General features: G+C 44.6%; 1 protein-coding gene across 2 annotated transcripts in view; it reads right to left on the bottom strand.

Moving 5' to 3' along the window:
- Positions 1-1,165: 1,165 nt before the first annotated feature.
- The window catches only part of CHRNA10 (cholinergic receptor nicotinic alpha 10 subunit), a 121,617-nt gene continuing 102,798 nt past the window's right edge, over positions 1,166-19,984 (bottom strand). For both annotated transcript variants that reach the window (XM_063950858.1, XM_063950859.1), the window contains 2 exons: positions 5,337-5,869; positions 1,166-3,426 (listed from right to left, as the gene is read on the bottom strand). In XM_063950858.1, the coding sequence (XP_063806928.1) occupies positions 2,795-3,426; positions 5,337-5,869 (1,165 nt within the window). In that variant the 3' untranslated portion in view covers positions 1,166-2,794. The remainder of the gene's footprint in view (positions 3,427-5,336; positions 5,870-19,984) is intronic.

Below are 19,984 nucleotides of genomic sequence, written 5' to 3'. Positions count from 1 at the left end.
TACTACAGGGGGCTCAACTACAAGGGGGCTAAACTACTAGGGGCATAACTACAGGGGCTAAACTACTGGGGGCATTACTACTTGGGTCTAAACTACTGGGGGCATTACTAACGGGGGCTAACTACTGGGGACAAACAACATGGGGGCTAAACTACTAGGGGCATAACTACAAGGGCTAAACTACTGGGGGCATTACTACTTGGGTCTAAACTACTGGGGGCATTACTAACGGGGGCTAACTACTGGGGACAAACAACATGGGGGCTAAACTACTAGGGGCATAACTACAGGGGCTAAACTACTGGTGGCATTACTACTTGGGGGCTAATCTACTGGGGGCATTACTAATGGGGCAAACTACATGGGGGCTAAACTACTGGGGGCATTACTACTAGGGGGCTAAATTACGGGGGGCATAACTGCAGGGGATAAACTACAGGGGGCATCACCACTGGGAGCTAAACTACATGGGGCAAACTACATGAGGGCTAAACTACATGGGGCCATTACCACTGGGAGGCTAAACTAAAGGGGGGGGTAAACTACTGGTGGCATAACTACAGAGGTATTACCATTAAGGGCATTACTAATGGGAGGCACTACTAATGAGGGCATTTAAAAGGGGGCACTTCATAAGGGGCATCACTCCTGGGGACATAAGGGGCACTACTATTGCGGGTGTTGCATAAGGGGCACCACTACTATTGGCTCTATATAAGGGGCACTACCACTGTGGGCATTATATAAGGGGCGCTACCGCTGTGGGCATTATTACTATTATGTGACCACGCCCCTTTTTGAGACCATGCCCCTTTTTGGGGTGCACGCAATACCTTTATTACATGGGCACCGGGGGGAGGGGGGCTGAGTTCCACCCCCTCTCTAGGACCACTTTAGGCACTGCTTCCCACTGCTTCATACATCACCCCCTAAGTCACACCAGGCAACTTGCACAAAATGGATAGATGTACAGTATGGGGACACACATGTCTGACCCGTTCCCTACCCATTCCCCATGTTGTGACTTCTCTCATTGTATATACCACATTGATAAATAATCAGCCTATATAGAAATACAGAACTAATAGTCAGTACAATACAATGTTGAAAAATGTAATGCAATAAATACATTCCGAGTGTGACTGAAGGAAGGAGCCGGAGTCCATTGTTACACGTAGCAGATGTTTAATCCCATTACCAGCATTTACATAACACGAGCGCCATCCCCCCTCATCCCCCGCTACATTACACGTGTATGGGGCATTGCATTCATTGTAACACATACATTGCTGCTATGCTAGCCTCCTATACTGTACACTCATGGGGAGCGTTTGGCATTAATACAGCATCTCACAAATACTGCAGATGACTACAAACGTTGGTTTTTAATATAAATATTCTATACCTCTACATACGGAGCTCCAAGTTTTACCCTCTGCTGGTTAAATATATGTACATAATGTTTCATTTAGTTATATACTGGGCCACTAAAGCCACATTTACAATAGTAACCAAGAAGGATAAATACTGTGCTACTCTGATAATTCACAGCGGCTCTGTTACAAATCAATATATTAATGTACCTTCCCCTTTAAGTTAAAGACAGCTATGACCTTTACAAATTCAGTAGGCCCTAGTTGGTATTTAAGCAGGTCAACAGGCTGAGTCTGCAGTCATTTGAGCTGCTGTGACATCACTGGCCCTGCCCCTATATATGAATTTACCAATCCACGTAGTAGTCTGAAAACCTGTCAGTCACTGTCTGCCGGCTCTGCCAGGGAATCTCCTCTCTCCTAATAGTGTAACCTGCTCCAGATGGTGAAACAGAGCCAGATTCAGCTGCAGACGCTAATGCCGCCATGACGGCGTCATTTACTACTGCTGCGGCAATAGTTTTTATGCTAAAGCCACAGCTGCTGGATTTCATAGAGAGACACCCGCCGGCTGCGTTGTTTATCTATCGCTTTGCATAAAAAGTGTTACGGGTTAGAGCGGGCATGTCGTAGGTGTGTCGCTGACAGCGGCTGCATCTAACGACGCACAGCCGCTCACACAGGACGCCATGTTCGGGCGGAGAAACTGTGCCCCCCATAGGGCTGATGCGAGTTTCGGCGCACTGTGATGGATTAACAGCTGCAAATGGGCGTCCCAGTATTTAAAAAATAGAAAATTTGAGTTAGCGTCGGACCCAACTGCGTCAAACCGCGTCAGGCCCATATACTTATACTGCCGTTATTTCGCACATCTGATTTAGCTGGGTAATATACAGCCTTTCATACATATTAATGGCAAATACTGACTTCACCTGCTCCTAAATAAATTGCCCTCAGGTCGCACATAAGCCCTAGACACTTGTGTCCCAGGTGTATTAGGTTTGCTGGAGGCTCTTGCACGTGGTGGCTGTAGAGACGTTTTGTCTTCCATAGATATCCCCGCCCCAGGACTGATGAGTGATAGTTGGGCAATGGTGGAATACTCATATACACACACAACCGGCACATTCTCCAGCATTTGGGAGTTGTTGGGGCTACGGCAGGATATTTATTGTTGTCCGAACAATGAAACAATCTTGTCACATGATGATCTGCAACAAGCGGACGCCTCAGGAGATGGTCAGAATGGCAGAGTACTTGTGTGCAACGGATGGTTACGGTTAATATGCTTTGGGCGACCTTGTGGAACTGTTGTGAATCTTCCAGAATAGAGTTAGACAACCTGGCAGCAGACGATGGAGCTGGTATCTCCACCATGCACCATGCCTGGGAACACGTGGCTTGTCCTAGGACAATGCCTGTTAGATTGCTTTGCCCATAATGAGCACGCTCATGAAGAACACCATGATGAAGAACACCCACATGAAGAAGCGGTCCATCACCTTGGCCACCTTCTTCCACTCTCCAGTCCGTTTCTGTGCCGCCTTCTGTTCCCTGAAGCAGTTGGCCATGTATTCAATGTTCTTAAGCAGGCGCTCATTGTGGCACAGACAATGGTCCTTGGGGCACTCGGCGTACCCGCTTCCCTTCCCACCCCCACACTGATCACCATTGTCATATGCCCCAGTCTCCTTCCAGGCACCATGGCCATTGCTTGAAACATCTTCATGCCCAAAGTCTGAGTCTTCTCTTATCACTTTACCCGTTGGGCCACTGCCGGCACAGTTCTTAATTATGGCTTCGGGTTCCTCCCGTTTGGCTTGTCCATTCCCGACTTGTACTTTGGGTGGTTTCTCTGGCTCAGGTTTGGGCCTCTTACAGCTCTCGCCCACCTCATAGACAAAGAATATCCTGGACATATACTGCAAGATAAACTTCTTTGCCCACTTGGGGACCGGTTTTGCCTCTGGGCCGCAGTGATGAATATTCATGATGAAGATGGTTAATGCTGTTGAGGCTGTGATCATGGTCATGGTGGCAATGTAATACTTTCCTACAACAAAGGAACAGAAAATATATAGATTTTAAGATGAAATTAGAACAGTTGTCTTGTTTTGCTTAAAACTGACATTTAGAAATAAATGACATATGAAGCTTTGTACCGGGCTGTTGGGAATGTAGAAGATTACTGTGTGGCCAAAAGCCTCATGTCACACTCTGTGAAGGGAAATCATGACTCACGTTATCTCTTACCTCCCCTGGGTAACCAAAGCCGGCCACCATACATCACTGCTTCATATCATGCTACACCCCCTTCCCTTCACTAAAAATGGACCAGTCCGCATATCTCATCCTACAATATTTCACAGTAGTATTATTCCTATATACCACAGCCATGCCCTGTAGCACAACACCTCCCAACATTACATCACACCTCCCAACATTATATCACCCCCCCAACATTACATCACATCTCCCAACATTACATCACACCTCCCAACATTACATCACACCTCCCAACATTACATCACACCTCCCAACATTACATCACATCTCCCAACATTACATCACACCTCCCAACATTACATCACACCTTTCAACATTACATCACATCTCCCAACATTACATCACACCTCGAGTCCCAACATTACATCACACTTCCCAACATTACATCACACCTTCCAACATTACATCACACCTCCCAACATTACATCACATCTCCCAACATTACATCACACCTCCCAACATTACATCACACCTTCCAACATTACATCACACCTCCCAACATTACATCACATCTCCCAACATTACATCACACCGTCCAACATTACATCACATCTCCCAACATTACATCACACCTCCCAACATTACATCACACCTTCCAACATTACATCACATCTCCCAACATTACATCACACCTCCCAACATTACATCACACCTCCCAACATTACATCACACCTTCCAACATTACATCACACCTCCCAACATTACATCAAACCTCCCAACATTGCATCACACCTCCCAACATTACATCACACCTCCCAACATGACATCACACCTTCCAACATTACATCACCCCTCCCAACATTACATCAAACCTCCCAACATTGCATCACACCTCCCAACATTACATCACACCATCCAACATTACATCACTCCTCCCAACATTACATCACATCTCCCAACATTACATCACATCTCCCAACATTACATCACACCTTCCAACATTACATCACACCTCCCAACATTACATCACACCTCCCAACATTGCATCAGACCTTCCAACATTACATCACATCTCCCAACATTGCATCACACCTCCCAACATTGCATCACATCTCCCTACATTACATCACACATCCCAACATTACATCACACCTTCCAACATGACATCACATCTCCCAACATTACATCACACCTCCCAACATTACATCACACCGTCCAACATTACATCACACCTTCGAACATTACATCACATCTTCCAACATTGCATCACATCTCCCAACATTACATCACACCATCCAACATTACATCACACCTGTGAGAGGTGTGATGTAATGTAGGGAGGAGGTGTGATGTAATGTAGGGAGGTGTGATGTAATGTTGGGAGGTGTGATGTAATGTAGGGAGGTGTGATGTAATGTTAGGAGATGTGATGTAATGTAGGGAGGTGTGATGTAATGTTAGGAGATGAGATGTAATGTAGGGAGGTGTGATGTAATGTTGGGAGGTGTTGTATTGAATTGTTAATGCTAGTGTTTACAAATGGCTGCAGTTATATTTAAGGATATGTACTTTATACATTTGAAGGCCACCCCTAGGTGGTTGAGGATGTCAGTTTCCACCACTATGGCTGGTGATGCCCTGGTATTAGTCTCTACTGCATATTTACCCCTTGATAACTCTTTGCGAATTCTTACTATATCTATTGGTCTAGCTACAGGGGTGTTATTTTTTACTCACCGATAAGTGGCACATTTTCTGAGGGTGGCATGCTCTCTGCCACAAGCAGCTGAAACACGGTGAGAGCCAACAGAACAGTTACACCCAGAGACACCTTCTCTCCAGAGTCTGCTGGGAGGTAGAATCCTAGAGGGGCCAGGAATGAGATCATCACACAGGGAAGGAGAAGGTTGAAGATGTAGAAGGAGGCCCTCCTCTTCAGCATTAATGTGTAGGTAACATCAGGGTAAGGTTCAGAGCAGCACCCGTAGGTTATAACGTTCTTCTTGGCTGGCATTCCCAGCACCTCCCATTCCACGTTCTCAACAAAATCTGTCAGATCACCTGTGTCTAGGTGGTTTAGGATGTCAATTTGATTGCCATTATACGTCCATGAACCAAAGGTCAAGCGACATTGCTGAGCATCAAATGGGAAGAAAGAGACGTCTACTTTGCAGGAGCTTTTGGTAATGGCCGGAGAGTCCCACATGATCTGCCCATCATATCTTATCACAACATTGGTCTCCATGGAGCCAGTAAACTGGTCGTCAGCACTGGAAAGAAGAAGAGGAAATGTATAATGTTCTCCAACATGGAAGACAGAGCGTAATATGTATAAAATGTAACAGCAAACGTTCCTGGACACCAAGACTAATTCATGAGACCTCCGTCTACAATAACGGCAAATGGAGCCATAGGAGAGTTCCTGGTCCATGGTTTGTATGGTCTTATTAGGCTAAAATCTCTGCTCCGTCACATATTGGAAAGCACTAGGTACTTACAAGCAGCGTCAACAGTCCAAGGCTTGTCCAAGTCATAGGCTGACTTCTATCTTCTCAACACACCAATTGCAGTTTATCTATGAAACAATACTGTAGATAGTCCCCCTCTGGTGTAATACTTTCAAAAAAATAGATTCTGTCTATAACTGTGCAAACTGTACCGTCATAGCAAGTGTAAAACAACAACAAGCTCATCAGACATAAACTTTTCAGATGATACTGAATTGATAATGATAATGATTGCCGCACCTTTGACTTCTCACACCCTACATTTACGCCTATATGTTTGTTGTGCTTGCTTCCATTGTTCCTCCCCCCATGGGGTATAGGGAAATGTCATCACTCTACAATGAGAGTGGCAAACAAGTTTGTCTTCATGTTTAATTTGCACAAGTTTTGAAACTATTACACCAGAGGTCGTCTTGCCTTTGTTTTTATAAATTAGGTGTATATAATGTGTATTGATAGATAGATAGATAGATAGATAGATAGATAGATAGATAGATAGATAGATAGATAGATAGATAGATAGATAGATAGATTGGCCTGAGGCCTGTGATTTGCTGGTTGAAGTTTGCATTTGAAAACTCAGATTTGGAAGTTTAGGCCCTCATTCCGAGTTGTTCGCTCGCTAGCTGCTTTTAGCAGCTTTGCACACGCTAAGCCGCCGCCTACTGGGAGTGAATCTTAGCTTAGTAGAATTGCGAACGTAAGAATCGCAGAATTGCGAAAAGAAACTTCTTTGCAGTTTCTGAGTAGCTCGAGACTTACTCTGCCACTGCAATCAGTTCAGTCAGTTTTGTTCCTGGTTTAACGTCACAAACACACCTAGCGTTCGCCCAGACACTCCCCCGTTTCTCCAGCCACTCCCGCGTTTTTCCCAGAAACAGCTGCGTTTTTTCGCACACACCCATAAAACGGCCAGTTTCCGCCCAGAAACACCCACTTCCTGTCAATCACACTCCGATCACCAGAACGAAGAGATTTCTTCATAAAGCCGTGAGTAAAATACCTAACTTATTAGCGAATTTACTTGGCGCAGAAGCACTGCGAACATTGCGCATGCGCATTAGCGACTAATTGCTCCGATGCGGAAAAAAAATAACGAGCGAACAACTCGGAATGAGGGCCTTGGTGTTTAACAGTTCGTTCCATTTTTCCATACTTTTCCTTATAGTAATCAATGCTTTACCATCCACTAAATTCTCCAGCACCGATCACCGTACTTGCCTCCTGCCTGTGATTTGCTGTGTGGAGTAAGTTAGATGGTGATCTGGTTTTCTACTAGATGTTACTCGGGCAGCACTCACCTGTCCTGGCCTGAGGCCTGTGATTTGCTGGTTGAAGTAGCGTGTTGGTAATACATCATATTTTCTACTAGGTTATTACTTTTAAGCTACTAGTTCTTGATTAATGAAAACATTCTATAGGGTCATACACTTATTAAACTGCCATTCTGTCAGACATTGCAGTGACGCAATGTTTAATAGATGTGCTATATTCTTTTAAACTACCGTATGTCTGTGTCTGTCGCTTTGTTTAGCCTGCCAAATATGGCCAATATTGGTGAAAACAATATTATGAGCTGTGAGGTGGGCAAGATGGACTGGAAATGACTGGAAATTAATGCTATTGATGATGATAATAATACTCTAGGAACAAAACATCCCCAAATTTCCTGAATTTATCTGTTCTATCAATTTTTTTTAAGAAATGTAAAACCAAAACAATTGAGAGTGATATTACTAAAATCAAAATCCGATATACTTTTAGAATCAAAACCAAAACAAGAAGGTCTATATACATCTCTAGTAAATATGACTGCGGGCCAACAGCCTGTGTGACTAGATCCTCTGCAATCTGATAGGGCCAATACACAATATCTAGCACGCCATGACTACCATACTCCTATACAGTATCCATATAAAGTGTAAGTCTGCGAGCAGGGCCCTCTAACCTCTATGTCTGTCTGTTATTACCCAGTCTTCTTTATTACTGTTTTGCAGCGCGGTACCCATGACATCACATCTAGGGGGCGAGGCCATTGCATCTGCAAATCTGAGCACCTTCCAGAGTGTCCACAGGCTGCAGAGTGCAGTAGTTCTACTGTCCACGGGGTTATGTTCCAGGGCGGTGGCACGCTTCCACAACTCCAGATATGGCCCCTGCTGTCTTATTCCCAATTGCAAAGCGCAACAGAATATGCCGGTGCTATATAAGTAACTGTTGCCTAGTTTCCTGTAATGTCCAAGAGCCTCCAGAATTTCTGGTTGCTCTCCCTGACTAGGGAAGACCGGCCTCCCAAACCCCACTCACTTCCCCAGTGTAATGGGCGGCCTTGAGGCTTGATTACACAATCTGCGATAAATCAAGTCCCTGTGATGCTGCCCCCTGCAGTACAGAGCTTGGAATTGCAGCATTGTATAGTGGTGGGGGGCTATGACACTGCCCTCTATACCTCTCACTTAGATGCTCCTTAAATGATTAAAAGAATTGCCAGATATGAAATACTGTAACTTTGTAGGTGTTCTTTACAATATACAATTGTAGCAGTAATGCGGACCTGTCCTTCAGCAAATACAACGAGCATTCCTCCCAACTAGGGAAGCTCCAATTCCAAGATTGAATCATGGCCAATTTTCGGCTGGGATACCGCCAATCCCGATCGTGGGATTGCCCACCATACTCCAAACTGTCCCGATTCCAGTAGGACAGTCCAGTTATTCAGACACTGTCTTGCTGTCCCACTCACGGGCCACAGTGTCCCGCAGGTGGGGGGAAGGTTTTGTGAGCCTTTGATCACCGCTGCTCTGCAAAGTAGCAAGTGGTCTCTGAATAGATGGTGTGCGCGTGTTCACAGAGTTGGGCAGTGAGGCCACACCCCTCTCGCCTGAGGCCATGCCCCCACCAGACCGGTACCATGCCACTTTCTGGGAACACGCACCTGCAGCGGCAGTCCCGAGTCCATAGGACTAAAAGCTGGGAGGTCTGCACTAGAGATGAGCGGGTTCGGTTCCTCGGAATCCGAACCCGCCCGAACTTCAGCTTTTTTTACACGGATCCGAGCGACTCGGATCTTCCCGCCTTGCTCGGTTAACCCGAGCGCGCCCGAACGTCATCATGACGCTGTCGGATTCTCGCGAGGCTCGGATTCTATCGCGAGACTCGGATTCTATATAAGGAGCCGCTCGTCGCCGCCATTTTCACACGTGCATTGAGATTGATAGGGAGAGGACGTGGCTGGCGTCCTCTCCATTTAGATTAGAAGAGAGAGAGTGAGATTGAGACAGAGACACTTGATTTACTGGAGCTTAGGAGTACTAGAGAGTGCAGAGTTTACTAGTGACTGACCACTGACCAGTGACCACCAGTGCAGTTTTATTTAATATAATCCGTTCTCTGCCTGAAAAAAACGATACACAGTGACTCAGTCACATACCATATCTGTGCTCAGCCCAGTGTGCTGCATCATCTATGTATAATATCTGACTGTGCTCACACAGCTTAATTGTGGGGGAGACTGGGGAGCAGTTATAGGTTATAGCAGGAGCCAGGAGTACATATTATTAAAATTAAACAGTGCACACTTTTGCTGCAGGAGTGCCACTGCCAGTGTGACTGACCAGTGACCTGACCACACTGACCACCAGTATAGTATACTATATTGTGATTGCCTGAAAAAGTTAAACACTCGTCGTGTGACTTGTGTGGTGTTTTTTTATTCTATAAAAAACTAATTCTGCTGACAGACAGTGTCCAGCAGGTCCGTCATTATATAATATATACCTGTCCGGCTGCAGTAGTGATATATATATATTTTTTATATCATTATTTATCATCCAGTCGCAGCAGACACAGTACGGTAGTTCACGGCTGTAGCTACCTCTGTGTCGGCACTCGGCAGTCCATCCATAATTGTATACCACCTACCCGTGGTTTTTTTTTTCTTTCTTCTTTATACATACTACATCTCATTATCATCCAGTCTATATTAGCAGCAGACACAGTACAGTATGGTAGTCCACGGCTGTAGCTACCTCTGTGTCGGCACTCGGCAGTCCATCCATAATTGTATACCACCTACCCGTGTTTTTTTTTTTCTTCTTTATACATACTACATCTCATTATCATCCAGTCTATATTAGCAGCAGACACAGTACAGTACGGTAGTCCACGGCTGTAGCTACCTCTGTGTCGGCACTCGGCAGTCCATCCATAATTGTATACCACCTACCCGTGGTTTTTTTTTTCTTTCTTCTTTATACATACTACATCTCATTATCAACCAGTCTATATTAGCAGCAGACACAGTACAGTACGGTAGTCCACGGCTGTAGCTACCTCTGTGTCGGCACTCGGCAGTCCGTCCATAATTGTATACCACCTACCCGTGGTTTTTTTTTCTTTCTTCTTTATACATACTACATCTCATTATCATCCAGTCTATATTAGCAGCAGACACAGTACAGTACGGTAGTCCACGGCTGTAGCTACCTCTGTGTCGGCACTCGGCAGTCCATCCATAATTGTATACCACCTACCCGTGGTTTTTTTTTTCTTCTTTATACATACTACATCTCATTATCATCCAGTCTATATTAGCAGCAGACACAGTACAGTACGGTAGTCCACGGCTGTAGCTACCTCTGTGTCGGCACTCGGCAGTCCATCCATAATTGTATACCACCTACCCGTGGTTTTTTTTTCTTTCTTCTTTATACATACTACATCTCATTATCATCCAGTCTATATTAGCAGCAGACACAGTACAGTACGGTAGTCCACGGCTGTAGCTACCTCTGTGTCGGCACTCGGCAGTCCGTCCATAATTGTATACCACCTACCCGTGGTTTTTTTTTTCTTTCTTCTTTATACATACATACTACATCTCATTATCAACCAGTCTATATTAGCAGCAGACACAGTACAGTACGGTAGTCCACGGCTGTAGCTACCTCTGTGTCGGCACTCGGCAGTCCATCCATAATTGTATACCACCTACCCGTGGTTTTTTTTTTCTTCTTTATACATACTACATCTCATTATCATCCAGTCTATATTAGCAGCAGACACAGTACAGTACGGTAGTCCACGGCTGTAGCTACCTCTGTGTCGGCACTCGGCAGTCCGTCCATAATTGTATACCACCTACCCGTGGTTTTTTTTTCTTTCTTCTTTATACATACATACTACATCTCATTATCAACCAGTCTATATTAGCAGCAGACACAGTACAGTACGGTAGTCCACGGCTGTAGCTACCTCTGTGTCGGCACTCGGCAGTCCATCCATAATTGTATACCACCTACCCGTGGTTTTTTTTTTCTTCTTTATACATACTACATCTCATTATCATCCAGTCTATATTAGCAGCAGACACAGTACAGTACGATAGTCCACGGCTGTAGCTACCTCTGTGTCGGCACTCGGCAGTCCATCCATAATTGTATACCACCTACCCGTGGTTTTTTTTTCTTTCTTCTTTATACATACTACATCTCATTATCAACCAGTCTATATTAGCAGCAGACACAGTACAGTACGGTAGTCCACGGCTGTAGCTACCTCTGTGTCGGCACTCGGCAGTCCGTCCATAATTGTATACCACCTACCCGTGGTTTTTTTTTCTTTCTTCTTTATACATACTACATCTCATTATCATCCAGTCTATATTAGCAGCAGACACAGTACAGTACGGTAGTTCACGGCTGTAGCTACCTCTGTGTCGGCACTCGGCAGTCCATCCATAATTGTATACCACCTACCCGTGGTTTTTTTTCTTCTTCTTTATACATACTACATCTCATTATCATCCAGTCTATGTTAGCAGCAGACACAGTACAGTACGGTAGTCCACGGCTGTAGCTACCTCTGTGTCGGCACTCGGCAGTCCATCCATAATTGTATACCACCTACCCGTGGTTTTTTTTTCTTTCTTCTTTATACATACTACATCTCATTATCATCCAGTCTATATTAGCAGCAGACACAGTACAGTACGGTAGTCCACGGCTGTAGCTACCTCTGTGTCGGCACTCGGCAGTCCGTCCATAATTGTATACCACCTACCCGTGGTTTTTTTTTCTTTCTTCTTTATACATACATACTACATCTCATTATCAACCAGTCTATATTAGCAGCAGACACAGTACAGTACGGTAGTCCACGGCTGTAGCTACCTCTGTGTCGGCACTCGGCAGTCCATCCATAATTGTATACCACCTACCCGTGGTTTTTTTTTTCTTCTTTATACATACTACATCTCATTATCATCCAGTCTATATTAGCAGCAGACACAGTACAGTACGGTAGTCCACGGCTGTAGCTACCTCTGTGTCGGCACTCGGCAGTCCGTCCATAATTGTATACCACCTACCCGTGGTTTTTTTTCTTTCTTCTTTATACATACATACTACATCTCATTATCAACCAGTCTATATTAGCAGCAGACACACTACAGTACGGTAGTCCACGGCTGTAGCTACCTCTGTGTCGGCACTCGGCAGTCCATCCATAATTGTATACTAGTATCCATCCATCTCCATTGTTTACCTGAGGTGCCTTTTAGTTGTGCCTATTAAAATATGGAGAACAAAAATGTTGAGGTTCCAAAATTAGGGAAAGATCAAGATCCACTTCCACCTCGTGCTGAAGCTGCTGCCACTAGTCATGGCCGAGACGATGAAATGCCAGCAACGTCGTCTGCCAAGGCCGATGCCCAATGTCATAGTACAGAGCATGTCAAATCCAAAACACCAAATATCAGTAAAAAAAGGACTCCAAAACCTAAAATAAAATTGTCGGAGGAGAAGCGTAAACTTGCCAATATGCCATTTACCACACGGAGTGGCAAGGAACGGCTGAGGCCCTGGCCTATGTTCATGGCTAGTGGTTCAGCTTCACATGAGGATGGAAGCACTCAGCCTCTCGCTAGAAAAATGAAAAGACTCAAGCTGGAAAAAGCACAGCAAAGAACTGTGCGTTCTTCGAAATCCCAAATCCACAAGGAGAGTCCAATTGTGTCGGTTGCGATGCCTGACCTTCCCAACACTGGACGTGAAGAGCATGCGCCTTCCACCATTTGCACGCCCCCTGCAAGTGCTGGAAGGAGCACCCGCAGTCCAGTTCCTGATAGTCAGATTGAAGATGTCAGTGTTGAAGTACACCAGGATGAGGAGGATATGGGTGTTGCTGGCGCTGGGGAGGAAATTGACCAGGAGGATTCTGATGGTGAGGTGGTTTGTTTAAGTCAGGCACCCGGGGAGACACCTGTTGTCCGTGGGAGGAATATGGCCGTTGACATGCCTGGTGAAAATACCAAAAAAATCAGCTCTTCGGTGTGGAAGTATTTCACCAGAAATGCGGACAACATTTGTCAAGCCGTGTGTTCCCTTTGTCAAGCTGTAATAAGTAGGGGTAAGGACGTTAACCACCTCGGAACATCCTCCCTTATACGTCACCTGCAGCGCATTCATAATAAGTCAGTGACAAGTTCAAAAACTTTGGCCGACAGCGGAAGCAGTCCACTGACCAGTAAATCCCTTCCTCTTGTAACCAAGCTCACGCAAACCACCCCACCAACTCCCTCAGTGTCAATTTCCTCCTTCCCCATGAATGCCAATAGTCCTGCAGGCCATGTCACTGGCAATTCTGATGATTCCTCTCCTGCCTGGGATTCCTCCGATGCATCCTTGCGTGTAACGCCTACTGCTGCTGGCGCTGCTGTTGTTGCTGCTGGGTGTCGATGGTCATCCCAGAGGGGAAGTCGTAAGCCCACTTGTACTACTTCCAGTAAGCAATTGACTGTTCAACAGTCCTTTGCGAGGAAGATGAAATATCACAGCAGTCATCCTGCTGCAAAGCGGATAACTGAGGCCTTGACAACTATGTTGGTGTAAGACGTGCGTCCGGTATCTGCCGTTAGTTCACAGGGAACTAGACAATTTATTGAGGCAGTGTGCCCCCGTTACCAAATACCATCTAGGTTCCACTTCTCTAGGCAGGCGATACCGAGAATGTACACGGACGTCAGAAAAAGACTCACCAGTGTCCTAAAAAATGCAGTTGTACCCAATGTCCACTTAACCACGGACATGTGGACAAGTGGAGCAGGGCAGGGTCAGGACTATATGACTGTGACAGCCCACTGGGTAGATGTATGGACTCCCGCCGCAAGAACAGCAGTGGCGGCACCAGTAGCAGCATCTCGCAAACGCCAACTCTTTCCTAGGCAGGCTACGCTTTGTATCACCGGTTTCCAGAATACGCACACAGCTGAAAACCTCTTACGGCAACTGAGGAAGATCATCGCGGAATGGCTTACCCCAATTGGACTCTCCTGTGGATTTGTGGCATCGGACAACGCCAGCAATATTGTGTGTGCATTAAATATGGGCAAATTCCAGCACGTCCCATGTTTTGCACATACCTTGAATTTGGTGGTGCAGAATTTTTTAAAAAACGACAGGGGCGTGCAAGAGATGCTGTCGGTGGCCAGAAGAATTGCGGGACACTTTCGGCGTACAGGCACCACGTACAGAAGACTGGAGCACCACCAAAAACTACTGAACCTGCCCTGCCATCATCTGAAGCAAGAAGTGGTAACGAGGTGGAATTCAACCCTCTATATGCTTCAGAGGTTGGAGGAGCAGCAAAAGGCCATTCAAGCCTATACAATTGAGCACGATATAGGAGGTGGAATGCACCTGTCTCAAGCGCAGTGGAGAATGATTTCAACGTTGTGCAAGGTTCTGATGCCCTTTGAACTTGCCACACGTGAAGTCAGTTCAGACACTGCCAGCCTGAGTCAGGTCATTCCCCTCATCGGGCTTTTGCAGAAGAAGCTGGAGACATTGAAGGAGGAGCTAACACGGAGCGATTCCGCTAGGCATGTGGGACTTGTGGATGGAGCCCTTAATTCGCTTAACAAGGATTCACGGGTGGTCAATCTGTTGAAATCAGAGCACTACATTTTGGCCACCGTGCTCGATCCTAGATTTAAAGCCTACCTTGGATCTCTCTTTCCGGCAGACACAAGTCTGCTGGGGTTGAAAGACCTGCTGGTGAGAAAATTGTCAAGTCAAGCGGAACGCGACCTGTCAACATCTCCTCCTTCACATTCTCCCGCAACTGGGGGTGCGAGGAAAAGGCTCAGAATTCCGAGCCCACCCACTGGCGGTGATGCAGGGCAGTCTGGAGCGACTGCTGATGCTGACATCTGGTCCGGACTGAAGGACCTGACAACGATTACGGATACGGACATGTCGTCTACTGGCACTGCATATGATTCTCTCCCTATTGAAAGAATGGTGGAGGATTATATGAGTGACCGCATCCAAGTAGGCACGTCACACAGTCCGTACTTATACTGGCAGGAAAAAGAGGCAATTTGGAGGCCCTTGCACAAACTGGCTTTATTCTACCTAAGTTGCCCTCCCACAAGTGTGTACTCCGAAAGAGTGTTTAGTGCCGCCGCTCACCTTGTCAGCAATCGGCGTACGAGGTTACATCCAGAAAATGTGGAGAAGATGATGTTCATTAAAATGAATTATAATCAATTCCTCCGCGGAGACATTGACCAGCAGCAATTGCCTCCACAAAGTACACAGGGAGCTGAGATGGTGGATTCCAGTGGGGACGAATTGATAATCTGTGAGGAGGGGGATGTACACGGTGATATATCGGAGGATGATGATGAGGTGGACATCTTGCCTCTGTAGAGCCAGTTTGTGCAAGGAGAGATTAATTGCTTCTTTTTTGGGGGGGGTCCAAACCAACCCGTCATATCAGTCACAGTCGTGTGGCAGACCCTGTCACTGAAATGATGGGTTGGTTAAAGTGTGCATGTCCTGTTTTGTTTATACAACATAAGGGTGGGTGGGAGGGCCCAAGGACAATTCCATCTTGCACCTCTTTTTTCTTTTATTTTTCTTTGCGTCATGTGCTGTTTGGGGAGGGTTTTTTGGAAGGGACATCCTGCGTGACACTGCAGTGCCACTCCTAGATGGGCCCGGTGTTTGTGTCGGCCACTAGGGTCGCTTATCTTACTCACACAGCGACCTCGGTGCAAATTTTAGGACTAAAAATAATATTGTGAGGTGTGAGGTATTCAGAATAGACTGAAAATGAGTGGAAATTATGGTTTTTGAGGTTAATAATACTTTGGGATCAAAATGACCCCCAAATTCTATGATTTAAGCTGTTTTTTAGGGTTTTTTGAAAAAAACACCCGAATCCAAAACACACCCGAATCCGACAAAAAAAATTCGGTGAGGTTTTGCCAAAACGCGGTCGAACCCAAAACACGGCCGCGGAACCGAACCCAAAACCAAAACACAAAACCCGAAAAATTTCCGGCGCTCATCTCTAGTCTGCACTAAGGGGGTCATTCCGAGTTGTTCGCTCGCTAGCAGTTTTTAGCAGCCATGCAAACGCTATGCCGCCTCCCACTGGGAGTGTATTTTAGCTTAGCAGAAGTGCGAACGAAAGGATCGCAGAGCGGCAGCAAAGTTTTTTTGTGCAGTTTCAGAGTAGCTTCACACCTACTCAGCGCTTGCGATCACTTCAGACTGTTCAGTTCCTGTTTTGACGTCACACACCCGCCCAGCGTTCGCCCAGCCACGCCTGCATTTTTTCTGGCACGCCTGCATTTTTCGGAACATTCCGTGAAAACGGTCAGTTGCCAGCCAGAAACGCCCACTTCATGTCACTCACTCTGCGGCCACCAATGCGACTGAAATGCTTCGCTAGACCCTGTGCAAAACTACATCGTTCGATGTGCCCATACGACGCGCGTGCGCATTGCGCCGCATATGCATGCGCAGAACTGCCAATATGTAGCCTGAGCGCTGCGCTGCGAACAAACGCAGCTAGCGATCAACTCGGAATGACCCCCTAAGTGCGGTTCACATTCTGTGTATTTACTTTATTCTTATTGCACCAGACACATTTGATCTTTCATATATGGCAAGAGATTGTTTCAAAATTCTCTAATATATTATATTTATTTGTAACACTATGGGGCAGATGCGGCCAAGTCAGTTTAGCGCGGCGCCTGCCCCATAGCCGAACATTTGCAACCATGAGCAATTACGGGCAATCGCACAATTGCAGCTGACGTGTGTAGTTGGGGCATTCACACGCAGGCTATGCTGGGTGGGGGACGTAATGTGGGCATGTAGATGGAAGTGCGGTATATCTGAGATGTGCGTCTGAGAAATCCGTCTGATCTCTGCCGGATCAGCGTCAAGTATCTCGCAGCTGCGCCGGCGATGTTTTACTAAAAACAAATCATTCTAAAAATAACATGAATGATTTTCTATTGCCGAGATAAGCGCCAATACAAAATCTTTGTTATTATTGAATAATAATAAATAATTATACGTCATAGTCACGGAGAAAAGGACTGCTCTGGTTTCATGTATCTTATACCAACTATGGTCACTAGATGCCTTTATTTCACTCTCATTACTGTGGCAACACCGGATAGTGACATGTATTACGGGATTATCAATATACTCAGTGTAATCAGATACAACGTATAAACTAGAGAGCGTCAGTAAAATAATCTGTGACGTGCACAAGGGGGTAAATATACTGTATCATCAATATACTCAGTGTAATCAGATACAACGTATAAACTAGAGAGCGTCAGTAAGATAATCTGTGACATGCACAAGGGGGTAAATATACTGTATCATCAATATACTCAGCGTAATCAGATACAACATATAAACTAGAGAGCTAAGTAAAATAATCTGTGACGTGCACAAGGGGGTAAATATTACTGTATCATCAATATACTCAGTGTAATCAGATACAACGTATAAACTAGAGAGCGTCAGTAAGATAATCTGTGACATGCACAAGGGGGTAAATATACTGTATCATCAATATACTCAGTGTAATCAGATACAACGTATAAACTAGAGAGCGTCAGTAAAATAATCTGTGACGTGCACAAGGGGGTAAATATACTGTATCATCAATATACTCAGTGTAATCAGATACAACGTATAAACTAGAGAGCGTCAGTAAAATAATCTGTGACGTGCACAAGGGGGTAAATATTACTGTATCATCAATATACTCAGTGTAATCAGATACAACGTATAAACTAGAGAGCGTCAGTAAGATAATCTGTGACGTGCACAAGGGGGTAAATATACTGTATCATCAATATACTCAGTGTAATCAGATACAACGTATAAACTAGAGAGTGTCAGTAAAATAATCTGTGACGTGCACAAGGGGGTAAATATACTGTATCATCAATATACTCAGTGTAATCAGATACAACGTATAAACTAGAGAGTGTCAGTAAAATAATCTGTGACGTGCACAAGGGGGTAAATATACTGTATCATCAATATACTCAGTGTAATCAGATACAACGTATAAACTAGAGAGCGTCAGTAAAATAATCTGTGACGTGCACAAGGGGGTAAATATACTGTATCATCAATATACTCAGTGTAATCAGATACCACGTATAAACTAGAGAGCGTCAGTAAAATAATCTGTGACGTGCACAAGGGGGTAAATATTACTGTATCATCAATATACTCAGTGTAATCAGATACAACGTATAAACTAGAGAGTGTCAGTAAGATAATCTGTGACGTGCACAAGGGGGTAAATATACTGTATCATCAATATACTCAGTGTAATCAGATACAACGTATAAACTAGAGAGCATCAGTAAAAATAATCTGTGACGTGCACAAGGGGGTAAATATACTGTATCATCAATATACTCAGTGTAATCAGATACAACATATAAACTAGAGAGCGTCAGTAAAATAATCTGTGACGTGCACAAGGGGGTAAATATACTGTATCATCAATATACTCAGTGTAATCAGATACCATGTATAAACTAGAGAGCGTCAGTAAAATAATCTGTGACGTGCACAAGGGGGTAAATATACTGTATCATCAATATACTCAGTGTAATCAGATACAACGTATAAACTAGAGAGCATCAGTAAAAATAATCTGTGACGTGCACAAGGGGGTAAATATACTGTATCATCAATATACTCAGTGTAATCAGATACAACATATAAACTAGAGAGCGTCAGTAAAATAATCTGTGACGTGCACAAGGGGGTAAATATACTGTATCATCAATATACTCAGTGTAATCAGATACCATGTATAAACTAGAGAGCGTCAGTAAAATAATCTGTGACGTGCACAAGGGGGTAAATATACTGTATCATCAATATACTCAGTGTAATCAGATACAACATATAAACTAGAGAGCGTCAGTAAAATAATCTGTGACGTGCACAAGGGGGTAAATATACTGTATCATCAATATACTCAGTGTAATCAGATACCATGTATAAACTAGAGAGCGTCAGTAAAATAATCTGTGACGTGCACAAGGGGGTAAATATACTGTATCATCAATATACTCAGTGTAATCAGATACAACGTATAAACTAGAGAGTGTCAGTAAGATAATCTGTGACGTGCACAAGGGGGTAAATATACTGTATCATCAATATACTCAGTGTAATCAGATACAACGTATAAACTAGAGAGCGTCAGTAAGATAATCTGTGACGTGCACAAGGGGTAAATATTACTGTATCATCAATATACTCAGTGTGATCAGATACAACGTATAAACTAGAGAGTGTCAGTAAGATAATCTGTGACGTGCACAAGGGGGTAAATATACTGTATCATCAATATTCAAAATGTAATCAGATACAACGTATAAACTAGAGAGTGTCAGTAAAATAATCTGTGACGTGCACAAGGGGGTAAATATACTGTATCATCAATATACTCAGTGTAATCAGATACAACGTATAAACTAGAGAGTGTCAGTAAAATAATCTGTGACGTGCACAAGGGGGTAAATATACTGTATCA

Source organism: Pseudophryne corroboree, chromosome 2 (assembly GCF_028390025.1).
Source record: "Pseudophryne corroboree isolate aPseCor3 chromosome 2, aPseCor3.hap2, whole genome shotgun sequence".
NCBI lineage: Eukaryota > Metazoa > Chordata > Amphibia > Anura > Myobatrachidae > Pseudophryne > Pseudophryne corroboree.
The sequence above is the reverse complement of the archived record's forward strand: the minus strand, read 5'-3'. Positions and strand labels throughout refer to the sequence as shown.